We start from the raw sequence: 12527 nt of genomic DNA, 5'->3' as shown, positions 1-12527 counted from the left end.
TTTTTTAGTAGTTTCATTCACCTGTTTTCACAGAGGCCTTAAGAGTGGCTGAATGATTCAGGATCTTGTTGATCTGCTGTAAGACCATGGGAAATCCACGGATCCCCTCAGAATGAGGCACTTTACAGTCAATTCTTATTCCTTAGGAAGCACAAAAGGATTAAAGATGAAAATCACACAAATCGACTTAGATAATAATATATAATATAGCTGCACCAATTTTACATGATCAACACTAACGTTCCGGCTTCATACCTCGAATTTCAAGGCTGCTGGTGAGCCTGCGCTCTGCAGTGTCTAGCAGCTGTCGAGATGTCTTCCAGAGCTGACAGTGGCAACAAGCGAGGTCGAACGCAGCCATTGCTGCTGGGCTGAGCTCCTCGAGTAGTGTGTTCAAAAGGCTGGAAGAATCAGAAGGGGAGCAGCTCATCCAGTAACCTTCCTCCAGGGAGGACAGTGGATGAGCAGGGATGCTGAGGAGACTGTCTGCGATGTCCGAGATGGAATAAAAAGCAACTCCTGCAGAGAAACAGCAAGAAGTCATTAAAATGTAGTGAATAAATACATTTTACAAAGTCAGTTAAGAGCAACACTTTCATTTAAAAACGTCCAGAACCATCCAATAAATGTCGAACCTGCTGCGGCGGCACTACCAATGGCCTGCAGCGTTGACCGGCCACTGCTGCCTACCCGACTCCTCCCTGCACCTGGAACAGCTGCTAACCCCAAGCCCTCAGAGGAAGATGACGAGGAAGACATAGACTGACATTCCATTTTCAGCTCCACCTGTCCTAACTCCACCAGAACTTCTTTGTAGCGCTCCATGAAGGCCAGCTCTCCGAAACAGGCAGCCCCCTCCAGGTCAAAAACTAAAGACACCTTGAGAGCATCAAAGAAAACTTAACTTGACAAATCCTGAGAGCTGCAAGAGAAATAGCTGGATGGCAGGGTGCAGATGCCTTTAATTTTACCAACCACACATTACTGCAACTCTGACAAACCTTCTAGCACTAGAAAAATGCTGCGAGCACTGCGCAAATACTAAAGAAATTGTTTTGCAAATTAATAAAGACCTGATGCGCCTGCATGAAGTTTCCCCGGCGGATGCAGGACATCAGCAGAGATTCTGGAGGAGACAACATGGCAGGGACCAACCAGCTGTGAGGACCTCCACATGGACAAAGCTCCAGCTCCACACAACGTGCCACTGGCCCTCCACCACCATCTAGCATTGTGAAGATGAGAAATATATTTCTAGTAATGTCGAGCGCATAGCTTCCAAAAAGGTCTAGACTGGCGGATTTATTTTGTGAAATACATAACATTTAATACATTTTTACGTTTTTTCAAACTAAAAAATGGAAAACAGAGACCCCAGTATGTAAACAGTTGCATAAATTACTTATTGAAGCAAATTTAGCAGCAATACACAGTGAAGTGCCTAATAAAGTATTTAGACCACAAAGTTTTCCCCACAAACTTTAATGTATTTTATTTGAATTTAATGTGTCAGACCAATACAAAGTAGTCCTTAATCATGAAGAGGAAGAAAAATATGTTGTTTTTAACATGTGGGAATGTAAAACATTAGATCTCAAAAGCTGGTTTCTCTGATTTACCTGATGCACTTGTGCTAACTTCTCCATTTTGCTTCTCTACGGAGGTTTGTCTCTCGGCAGCATGTCTTGCTGGTTTCTTTCTTTTCCTCAAACTTGACCGTTTGCTGCATCCCAGAGAAGCAACAGTAGAGCTATATGCTGACATCTGCATTGGACTTTCCGAACCTGCAAGAATATTAACCATTGATGGCTGAAAAATTTGCTTAAACCAGCTTAACAGTAAACTCTCAGGTACATGCACTTGGTTGGATATTGAAAATTAGCAACCCTGTGAATTTGCATTGAAAACTATACAGAAAACTCAGAGTGGGATATTTCTAGCTCACCGTCTGCCGTGGTCTGGTTGCTGGTGATGATTTGCAGCCTCCACTGAGCCTCTGCAGTGCGTTTAGATAACCTCTGCAAACGGGCTCCAAATGTCTCAGCTGTCACAGAGCAGCCAAGACTTGCCACCGCCTCGGCCTCTCGAGGCAGCGCTCTTCCCGTCTCCTGTCCCTCCTGCTCACCCACCACACACATGCCCTCCAACCCTTCTTTCAGCAGCTTTAAAATCCCCTCCATTGCAGTAACATCCACCAGAAACCCTCTGCAGCCATGAAGGAAGTGGCTTAGGTCCAGGTGCCCAACATAAGCTGCTGCTGAACATGAGCGAGGCTTCAGGTTTTCCTGGCTTCTGTGTTCAGTCTCATCCGAACTGGACTTCCCTGCTTCCACGTTTTTATCTGCTGGAATCGACAAGCATTCTGGGTGCGTATCGTGTCCTGTGTTTGGGTCCGAGTTTGGGTCTTTTTGTATGTGTTGGACAAAGTCAGAGGTGGACAGAAAGAGAAGGGAGAAGATGTTCTCCAGGAGCTCCAGGCGGAACATGGCAGGTACGGTCTCCAGGTACAGCTGACACTCTGATAAATAGTGCTGGAACATGTAATGGCAACCTGGGAAAGAGAAACAGACATATTTTAGTAAAATGTTCCAACTTCTCAAAGTTCGAAATAAATGAAATATGTCAAAACTAACTATATATTCATTCATAACCCAATCAACTCACAGTAGGAAACAGGAAGGATATATATACAATCTGTGATCAATCTAAAGTTTCCTACCTTCTGAGGAAGCTGAGGTTTTGTTTGTGTCCAATTCAGCTTCTGTGGGTTGGTGATGCAACATGGACTTACCCTCGGCACAATTTGAGTATTTATGAAAGTTAACACAGAGAGCGTAAATTGCATACTTCATGGCACAGAACCCCTGGAACAAAACAATGTTCCTCTGCACACTGCCACTTTGACCAACTACATTTTCTGCAAGAAATCAAACAGGGAACCAAAGGCGCGCTTTAATATTTGACACCACCAAAATCCACATTTGTTTAGGAAGCCTCTAGAGGCTCAATAGGACCTCTTTGGGAAAGTATACAATGTAAACCTGTTTCAGGTGAATTTGGTAGTTGTTGTAGTAGATCCAATATCCTGCGTTCTTCATATTCAGCCAAAGGAGTCAAGGAATGCAGGATATAAAGAGCTGAGTGACTGTCCAGAGTCTGTAGCTGTGCTTGCAGGGCCTCCATGGATATCCCTCTGCAAACACAGACCACACACACAAACGTAGAACCTCTGAATGTTTTTTATTTCAAAAACTCAAAGAAACTTTGAAAGCGGAAAATAAGTGCTTACGGATTGTTGTTTTTGCACCACTCAATAATTCCAAGTTGGGAGGACAAAAGATTACAAAAGCCCTGAAGAATAGAGTCATTGGCTGAACTCTGAAAAGTACAAATTTAAAGAATAAACAATACATTCACAAAATAATAAAGCCAACGTGAAAAACATTAAATATGATGATCTGAGAATCCAGCTTTGTATGGGCAGGGTAAACCATCGTTTTACATAGTTACGATTTCAAAACCATTAAGATTTTCTGTCGTATCGGTTTCACGGTTTAAAGTTGTTTTAAGCTTAAAGTGTCGGGGTGAACGGAGTTCTCTCTGGCTGTGTTAAGCACAGAGCAACTCTCTGTTTTATGTAAAACAATCACACCAGGTTATACACTAGAATCGCAGGTTTATGTATTGTAATGTTAAACTGCACTGCTTTCTTGTTAAAAGTCAAATTTTGAATAAAAACGTGGTCACATTTGAAAAAAGTTACAGAAAATGAAGACAGGAGTCGCTGTGTGGACAGCTGGTTTTTACCTGTTCATTGTGAAGGATGTTAACAAGCGTTTGAGCAGAACTGAGGCTGCGACACTGAGTCCATCCCAGCAGCAGCAGCAGACGAGACAGGGGCCTAAACTCCAGTTGCAGTAGATCTTTCAGCCTACTAAACTCCTCGTGTTTTATCAGGTCAAGTCCAGTAACCTTCGGGACAAAACAGTCTTATATTATATGGCCGAATTCCCTCACATGCATTTCTCGAATGACTTAACTTGATCATCATGACCCCGTATAAAATGAATGAAGATAATTCCACTCCTGATTTTTTTATTTTTTTTAATCTATAGATAGAAAATTAGCAGCAGCATTTTCTTTCAGTGGTTTACTTACCAGAACTTGTTCAAGGAAATGCTTCCCACTGCTGAGGCACTCAAAAAAGATGGTCCTCCAAGCAGAAGGACGATCACTGTGGCAACACAAACTGAGGGCAAGCTTCTCAGCTTCAGGTAGGTCCACTAAAAAGGAGATAAGACAAAAAAAAATGAGACAATTCGTTTTTTTTCTTATCAGAGAATTAAAAAGTTTGACAAACTGTATATTTAATTTTTTTTATTAGCTGTGATGATAACTGTGCTACATCTCAACGAAAGCTAATGTTTTTAGTTTCATTTAAGTGCTGAAGGTCAGCGCTTTGCACTGGAGTTTCCTGATTGGCCACTGCTGTTTTGAATGGCACTCAAATAGATATCAGTGCAGCTTTTCTTTCCTTCAAGGATGGATATTTAAAGATAAGTAAACAAAAAGCCCAACAGGAACTCAGTTAAAGTCAGTAACTATCTAACTATCTAATATGCCTGCACCCTATAAACCTGCTGCCCTGTAAATGTAAAACCACTTTGCAACACAAGGGAACAGAGAGCATTTATACAGAAAGGTCAGTCACATTATTCTGCTAACTGGATGAATTCAGTTAACTTCTAAACAAACAAGCAGATGATTTCTCTGCAGAAACAAAGACATGTTATAGAAGATGAGAAAGAAAATTCTCGCTCTTCTGCCGTTGTCGCGAAATAAATAAAGGTGTGAAAACCTTTGCAAGGCACCATCTATCACATGTTTGACTTTCTTTGCGTAAATTTTAAAGCAGCACAAAATGCAAGGACACATATTGACTTTGTTCACAGGCGCTGGACATCAGGAAGGCATGAAGCACAACCGTGTTATTAGACTGCTGACCAGATCTCTAGAAGCTCCCAGGAACACTGCCTGATAACCTTAAAATATCCAGCTCTACATTATAGTGTATACCTCTTATAAACCTGATTTATTTTCCTAGTACGATACAATGCTATTAACAAACGGTTAACGTCATCACAGAACGACTGTAGAAGAGGCCTCCACATAAACTGAGCGACTTTAAGGCAAACATTTACATGGATTAGATTTTGCAAACAAGTATTTGAACAAATTAAGAAGAAAGAAGGAACAAAAGACAGCTGTGGCTGCCAGTTTTACTGACAACACTTTAAATATGGTAAGGCTGCTAGGCTGCAAAAGCAGAAGTGTGATTAAAAAGGGGAAAAGGATGAAATTAACATTTTTCCCCAGCACTGTTAAAAGGCAACCCAATCTCAAGCCTTACTGTAATTTATAAAAATATAAATACTATTAGCATTATTTCACCACATGCTGCTTTGCAAATTATGTCTTATTTTGTTCTTTTAGAGGAAAATATGTAATGAATTTCCAAATTGAAAGAGTTTTTATGGTAATCATGATTTCAAACTGGCCAAAAATAACTGTGGTCATGACTTCTATGCTTACTTGACCACACAAACACAGCAGAAAGGGAACCGATTTATAGAGTCATGTGGATTGACATGAAAACTGCTGTCAAGAAATGACTAAATCACATTTTCAGGCCCATTTCTACAGTTCAGCCTTCCTCAAAGTCCAGATCCAGAAAGTGGGGACACAATTGTAGAATTGGAAGAAAGGTTTCTTGAAAAACTTGGGGTTTTTCAGAATCAGAATCAGAATCAGAAAAGCTTTATTGCCAAGTATGTTTTTGGACATACAAGGAATTTGTTTTGGCGTAGTCAGTGCAATACAGTACAAATTAAACAGTATAAACATATCTACAATATAATATAAATATATGTGCACAGTTTTAAGTGAGTGAGAGTAAGTATAGAGCAGTATAAGATGCAAGAGCAATACAACAGTGCAGGTGATCATTGTCCAAGTAAAGCAGGAGTCCAAGCTGAGCGTTAATGTAACGCATAGAGCGTTATGCACAATCAATGTGTCTGTTTTGTCTTTAAACTATGCTGTCACAGTAAACGAGCAGTTTACTGTCTTGATCGCTCGCTCTCTCTGTGTGACGTAACTTGATCACCCGAAAAGGAGACAGGCCTGTAACGTTGTTCCTTACTAATGAAATTCAAAGCAAGTTCTGAATGGGTGGTCTCAGTGTGAAGGGCGCTGAATACACATGCATGTCAGACTCAGATTTTTATTTGTAAAAAAGTTAGCTAACTACGCCGCCTTTACTTTCCACTTAGAATTACGCACTACTTTGTGTTGGTCTATCACATTAAACCCCAATCAAATACACTGAAGTTTATGGTTTAACGGTGACAGAATGGGACAAGTTCTAGATGTGTGAATGCTTTGCAAAAGTATCTATCTAAAACATTACATTAAAGTTTATCAAGGCATGACTACACCGTATGTAGTTTGTTTATTTAAACTATGCAGGAAGTACTCTACTGGATTTACTACCACTTCGTCTCTAAGAAATGCATTGAATTTCAAAGCATTTTTACATATAAGGCAAGAATGGGACATGAGTGAACTATAAACATCTGAGCTCATGATCTGGTCAGAGTATCTTGCGGAGCTGCAGAAAGTCAGTCCTTTTGTGGAGTTTTTAACATGATTGGGCCAACTGCCATTAGTTAGCATTAGTGGGTAAAAGAAAAAATAAGTTGATGATAAAGGCACAATTTTTCCATACATACGGCTGATTACAGGAATATACTGGATAATTCATTCATTTATCAACTTTTGGTAGACTTTTCAAGCCGTCCATCTGAGGTTATACCGAATCCCTGCCATCAGTCCGGCGCTTCTTAGTTAAAGCTTGCAGATATTATAAATAATTACATTTCTGAAATCCTACCTTGCGTTTCAGGTGCATTTCTCAGCAGGTGGTCTCTCTGCAGCCTCAAAGCGGTGGAGCAGTACACCGTAATAAGAGTGTCACACCGAGGTCGAAGCAAGCAGCTGAGAATCCTCTCCTCTTTCAGAGGACCGCCTCTGGCTGACCACAGCGCCTCGCACAGCGCCTCTAGCTGGGGTGCGCTTTTATGAGAGCTCCACGGCATGAGAGCCAGGACAGAATAAATTTCTTCCACCCACTGCTCCACCTTCTCTGGTCTTCCTTCAGGCTTTCCAAGCTTCCTCATCAAGTGTTGGATGAATTTGTGCTGCAGAGTATGGCCTTCAGTGCTCGACGGATCCTGTAGGAGACAGTGAAAAAATTAAAAATGCACCTTATTTTGCACTTCAGGTTGTCATGTCAAACTGTGAAACGTGCTGGAAGACTGATGGTTTGGGCTTGTTCACCAGCAACAGAACTCAAACACCTTCTGGTCACCGAGGCAACCACAAGCTGCACAATATAGAAAGTATTCTGAAGTAAGATATGCATTGCAAAGTACCCACAGTCCTTTAACGTTTTATGTTACAGCCACACATTCTGTGCATTTTATTAGAACTGTTTGTGATACAACAAAAATGCTTATAGCATAATTATGAAGTGCAAGGATAGCCTGTTTGCAACATTCTATACAAATAAAGTCAGAAAAATGTGGCATCCATAAAGTTGGCTGAGTCGATACCTTGCAGAAGCACTTTTTGCTGCAAGCGTTTCTGCGGATACATCTTTACCAGCTTTGTACATCTCGTCCATTCTTCTTAGCAAAACAGCTCAAGCTCAGTCAGACTGGAAGGACAGCATCTATGAGTGTCAATATTTAAGTCCTGACATAGACTCTCAATTTGAATTAGGTCTGAACTTTGACTGGACTGCTTTGATCCAAACCATTCCATTGTAGCTCTGGCTATTTGTTTAGGAACCTTGTCCTAATAAAAGGTAAACCTCCGCCCCAGTCTCAAGTCTTTTGAATCCTCTTCCAGGACTACTTTGTGTTTAGCGTACATGACTCTACCGAAGAAATACCTTCCCACAGCATGATGCTGTCACCACCATGTCAGGGTGCCAATAATACCGTCAGGAGTGATGTAAGGTGTGGGTTTTTTTAATTGCCCCCTCAGCCAAACTCTTTCCCTGTGAAACAACTATGAGAAGATCTCTGGTCGTGATCCTTCAAGGAAATGTCTGATATTTTCATTGCTGTGACCAATTGCTGATCCTTGTTCTCTTTTTCCCTGCCATGAGAGGATCTACCGCTGTCTGGTGCCCATTTGTTTTAACAGAACACCTGTATTACTACAAAGATTAAATTACACACTAATGGACTTTATGCTGTAATTAGCAATCTTGTATTAATGCCATAGTTTAAACTGTAACTATTCACTCCTGTGTTACAAAACAGTCATAAGTTTGACTCTACCTGTAAGAAATGTGCTAAAGTCTGAGCAAGCCTTGGTTTCTTCTTCTCCAGTAGGGTCTGAAGGCACGACTCAACAGTGGCAAGGGATGTCCTTTCCTGAGACTGGGATGCTAAGAAAGCCTGATGTAATTCCTGTCAAAAACAATACACAGATAATTGTGTGTGTATTTTTATGGTTTGGTTTTTTTCTTTTAATTTTGCATAGTTACAGCCAGGGAGAAAACCTTAAGATCAGTCTCTGGAATGCCCTGTGACCCCAGTTCCTCCAGGAGGAGCAGAAATTCCAGCTCGCGTTTGATGTGAGGAGAAATCTGAAAAATAAAGTTGGAAATCTGAAGTGGGGTTATGTATTCTTTTTTCTAAAGGAAAAAAAGCAACATAAGATTTGGATAAAGAATAAATGCACACATTAAATGTTTGTAACTTTTTAGTACATTTTTTGTCATGTAGAGTTTCACAGAGTTACCTGATCTTGAGTCCATTTCTCCAAGACCTGCAGCCAAAACCAAGCCAGTTTGTGTGGACTGCCAACAGAACCCCATCTACAGAACCATCATTAACAAAGTTCAGCAAAAAGGATGTCCATACAGCATTTTTGACATACACTCACCGGCCACTTTATTAGGTACACCTTACTAGTACCGGGTTGGACCCCCTTTTGCCTTCAGAACTGCCTTAATCCTTCGTAGCATAGATTCAACAAGGTACTGGAAACATTCCTCAGAGAGTTTGGTCCATATTGACATGATAGCATCACACAGATGCTGCAGATTTGTCGGCTGCACATCCATGATGTGAATCTCCCGTTCCACCACATCCCAAAGGTGCTCTACTGGATTGAGATCTGGTGACTGTGGAGGCCATTTGTGTCCAGTGAACTCATTGTCATGTTCAAGAAACCAGTCTGAGGTGATTCGTGCTTTATGACATGGCGCGTTATCCTGCTGGAAATAACCATCAGTAGATGGGTACATTGTGGTCATTAAGGGATGGACGTGGTCAGCAACAATACTCAGGTAGGCTGTGGCGTTGACACGATGATCAATTGGTACTAAGGGGCCCAAAGTGTGCCAAGAAAATATCCCCCACACCATTACACCACCACCACCAGCCTGAACCATTGATACAAGGCAGGATGGATCCATGCTTGACGCCAAATTCTGACCCTACCATCATAACCTTTTCTTCCCTGTCTGACATTAAATCAGACAAAACATTTCCTGCTTTAGACCAATTAAGATTACCAAAATTGTTTCTATTTGCTATATGACAGATTACGAGAATTTTTAATTACGTTTTTAAAATTTAGAAGTTTACATATATTTCCTTAGTATTTAGTTAAAGCGTCTTTTAAACTGTATGACCCAAGTCAAACATTTTAGGTATTCTTCCTCAAGCTTCTCACCATTTGGAAAATTGGTCCATTCCCCCTGACGGAACCACTGTAACTGGGTCAGGTTCGTAGGCCACCTTGCTTACACATACCTTTTAGCTCTGCCCACTAATTTTCCAAAACTTTGACTTTCTTGTCCTTAAGAGACTTTTTAACTAATTTGGTGGCATGCTTAGCAGACATTGTGCATTTGGAAGACCCATTTATGTCCAAGCTTCAACTTCCTGGCTTTCGTCAAGATGCTATCTATTTGGTGAAGTTCCCCCTGCTCCCTTCTGCAGCCAAACGCTCCCACAGCATGATGCTGCCACCTCCTGTAGTAACAGCAATCTTAAACCTTCTGAACTGAAGAAAGCAAAACAAAAATCTAAAAAACAAAAAAATGTCATTGTTCTGTTATTTCTCGACTGACCTAAAACAAAAAAGTTTAATTGTGATGATTTAAGGAAAAGATTAGACTGAACTGCATGTGTGACATATTATTACTCACTTTAAACTGTAAGGATGACAGATAATAGCTTTGATTATCTCTCGCAGCTTTTCTGAATGTCCTCCTGGTGAGTTAGCCAGCTGTGGAACACAGGCGCTCCCCAGCTGCCACTCTCCGTGCTGCAGGCACCTCTTGAAGAACTCAAAGAGGTCTTGGAGAGAGGCCTCAGCTTCACGGCCAAAGGGATGCATGGTGGCTTCGGCTAAGGCGGGCCTCTGCTCAGAGATCACAGCTGAACAGTCACACCCTTGAGATTTTGTCACCTGAGGCAAAAAGCAAAGCCGCTGTATGTTATACCTTTGTAAATTAGAGTTTAAGCAAAAAAAAAAAAAAAACTGTTATTTAATAGAAAGGAATGAGACAATAACTATAAATAAGTAAAATTAATAGGAATGGTTTCTCAAGTTAATATTTTGTGGCATGAGTCATATTTCACATAATTCAAGGTTTAGTATAGAAATAAATCCATGATACTGAAAGTATTTCCATAACATTTGTGTGAAGGCAGGCGGGGGGAGGGGTGGTGAAGGTGTTACTGTATTAAGTGATGTGCCAAAATATTTATACTCAAACATTTTTACATTATGACACATTACAACCACAAATATTATATGACATACCTACACCATGCCGTGCATAATGTGCATAATTGTGAAATAGAAAGAAAATGATTAATTGATTTCAATATTTTATACAATTTAAAATCTGAAAGGTGTGGCATGCATTTGTATTTAGGTCCTAGACTTTGTAGAACTACCTTTTGCAGCAATTTCAGCTGCAAGTCTTTTGAGTTGTGTATCTACCAGAATTGCACATCTAGAGACTGAATGTTTATTCCCATTATTCTGTGTAAAATAGCTCAAACTTTGACTGGGCCATTCAAACTTTGACTGGGCCATTCTGACCTATCAATATGCAGTGATCTAAACCATTCAATGGAAGCTCTTTTTGTATGTTCGTTGTCCTGCTGAAAGGTTACCCGTCTGCCCCAGTCCCAAGTCAGTTGCAGCCTCTAGCAGGTTTTCTTCCCATGAGGTTTGACAAGCTTATCTGTCCCTGCTGAAGAAAACGGTTATGTGACTACCCCCATAGCATGATGCTCATCATGTTTCATCATCATGGGGTGTTAGTTGTCCAGCACTCCAAGCATTTTATTGTTATGGTGTAAACATTTGTCTTTTTAAAAGGGGGGGAAATACTTATTTAGAGGCCAAAACAGTACCGTAGAGTTCTCTTTTGGTCTTGTCTGACCCACCTGAGCACTGGACCTCAGCAGTTCATCCAGAGTTACCATGGACCTCATTGGCAAGTTCCCATCAACTTTATCACTGACCTATCTGGTGTGGTCTGGGGTTTTCCAGATGCTGTTTGTTCACTAATGTTCTCTAACAAACTTCAGGCGTTCAAAAAGGGCAGCATGCATCACTGTCCCATAAATTCTACTTAAACTATACAGAAGTTTGTTGTAGGATGACAAGATTTTGGTTGAGAAGTTGATGGGGTATGAATACTTTGGCAAGTCAATAACATAAAGAAAGCACTCTGACTATTAAAATGATTAGTTCATATCAAGTTTGATAGGCTATCAGTCATTTGCTTGGTTTGTTTTCTAATAAAGACCTACTTATTAATTACAATCACATTACTTCTGAGGATCTTATATTTAAAATGTCTTCATACTCACTCAATGAAAAAGTCTTAGCTCATATTTGAAGCGTAACTAAAACCCACTCATGATAAAATACAGGTGAATCGTGTATGATTTTAGATCACGACTGCTATAGAAACGTGTTTAAACGTGACCAGAAATCCTTCTTAAGATCTATACTTTCAAATCTGCAGTCCACAGATTTGAGATTTTATCAGTGCAAACAAACCACAACATCAACATGAAAAGAGACTAAATGCAGCTCGTCTGTTTAGAAAGCGAGGCTTTAGGTTATTAATTACACTTTCAAAGGCTGATCCTTTTTCCTAACTGCCAGTCGTCTTCTAGTTGATTTGACAGATCCCCAAATCTGCCTAATATTAGCTCCTCATGTTGGTGGCTGAAGTTAAACAAGCGACCTTACTTCCGTAAAAGTCAGTCGGTGCCCCTCGGTGCTCACATACAACACATTTAGAAGTTTGCCAGTGATAGAAAAAAACAACATACTCATTTCTGGGAGGACACTCCTGTTTTATCGTCTACGAAATACAGCTTTTCTTACGCAGCTATGCTAGCTGTTCAACGGAC

At 40.6% G+C, this 12527-nt stretch overlaps 1 protein-coding gene across 2 annotated transcripts in view; it reads right to left on the bottom strand.

The window, feature by feature from the left end:
• The window catches only part of zfyve26 (zinc finger, FYVE domain containing 26), a 39448-nt gene extending 26921 nt beyond the window's left edge, over positions 1-12527 (bottom strand). For both annotated transcript variants that reach the window (XM_047344965.1, XM_047344966.1), the window contains exons 1-17: positions 12447-12527; positions 10292-10554; positions 8875-8950; positions 8633-8719; positions 8409-8540; positions 6953-7292; positions 4159-4283; positions 3808-3972; positions 3290-3378; positions 3042-3193; positions 2720-2917; positions 1946-2551; positions 1620-1784; positions 1074-1225; positions 636-879; positions 256-519; positions 22-141 (exon numbers count right to left, since the gene is read on the bottom strand). In XM_047344965.1, the coding sequence (XP_047200921.1) occupies positions 22-141; positions 256-519; positions 636-879; positions 1074-1225; positions 1620-1784; positions 1946-2551; positions 2720-2917; positions 3042-3193; positions 3290-3378; positions 3808-3972; positions 4159-4283; positions 6953-7292; positions 8409-8540; positions 8633-8719; positions 8875-8950; positions 10292-10482 (3106 nt within the window). In that variant the 5' untranslated portion in view covers positions 10483-10554; positions 12447-12527. The remainder of the gene's footprint in view (positions 1-21; positions 142-255; positions 520-635; positions 880-1073; positions 1226-1619; positions 1785-1945; positions 2552-2719; positions 2918-3041; positions 3194-3289; positions 3379-3807; positions 3973-4158; positions 4284-6952; positions 7293-8408; positions 8541-8632; positions 8720-8874; positions 8951-10291; positions 10555-12446) is intronic.

The sequence above is a fragment of the Girardinichthys multiradiatus genome, chromosome 19 (assembly GCF_021462225.1).
Source record: "Girardinichthys multiradiatus isolate DD_20200921_A chromosome 19, DD_fGirMul_XY1, whole genome shotgun sequence".
NCBI lineage: Eukaryota > Metazoa > Chordata > Actinopteri > Cyprinodontiformes > Goodeidae > Girardinichthys > Girardinichthys multiradiatus.
This window is presented reverse-complemented; position numbering and strand designations above follow the sequence as displayed.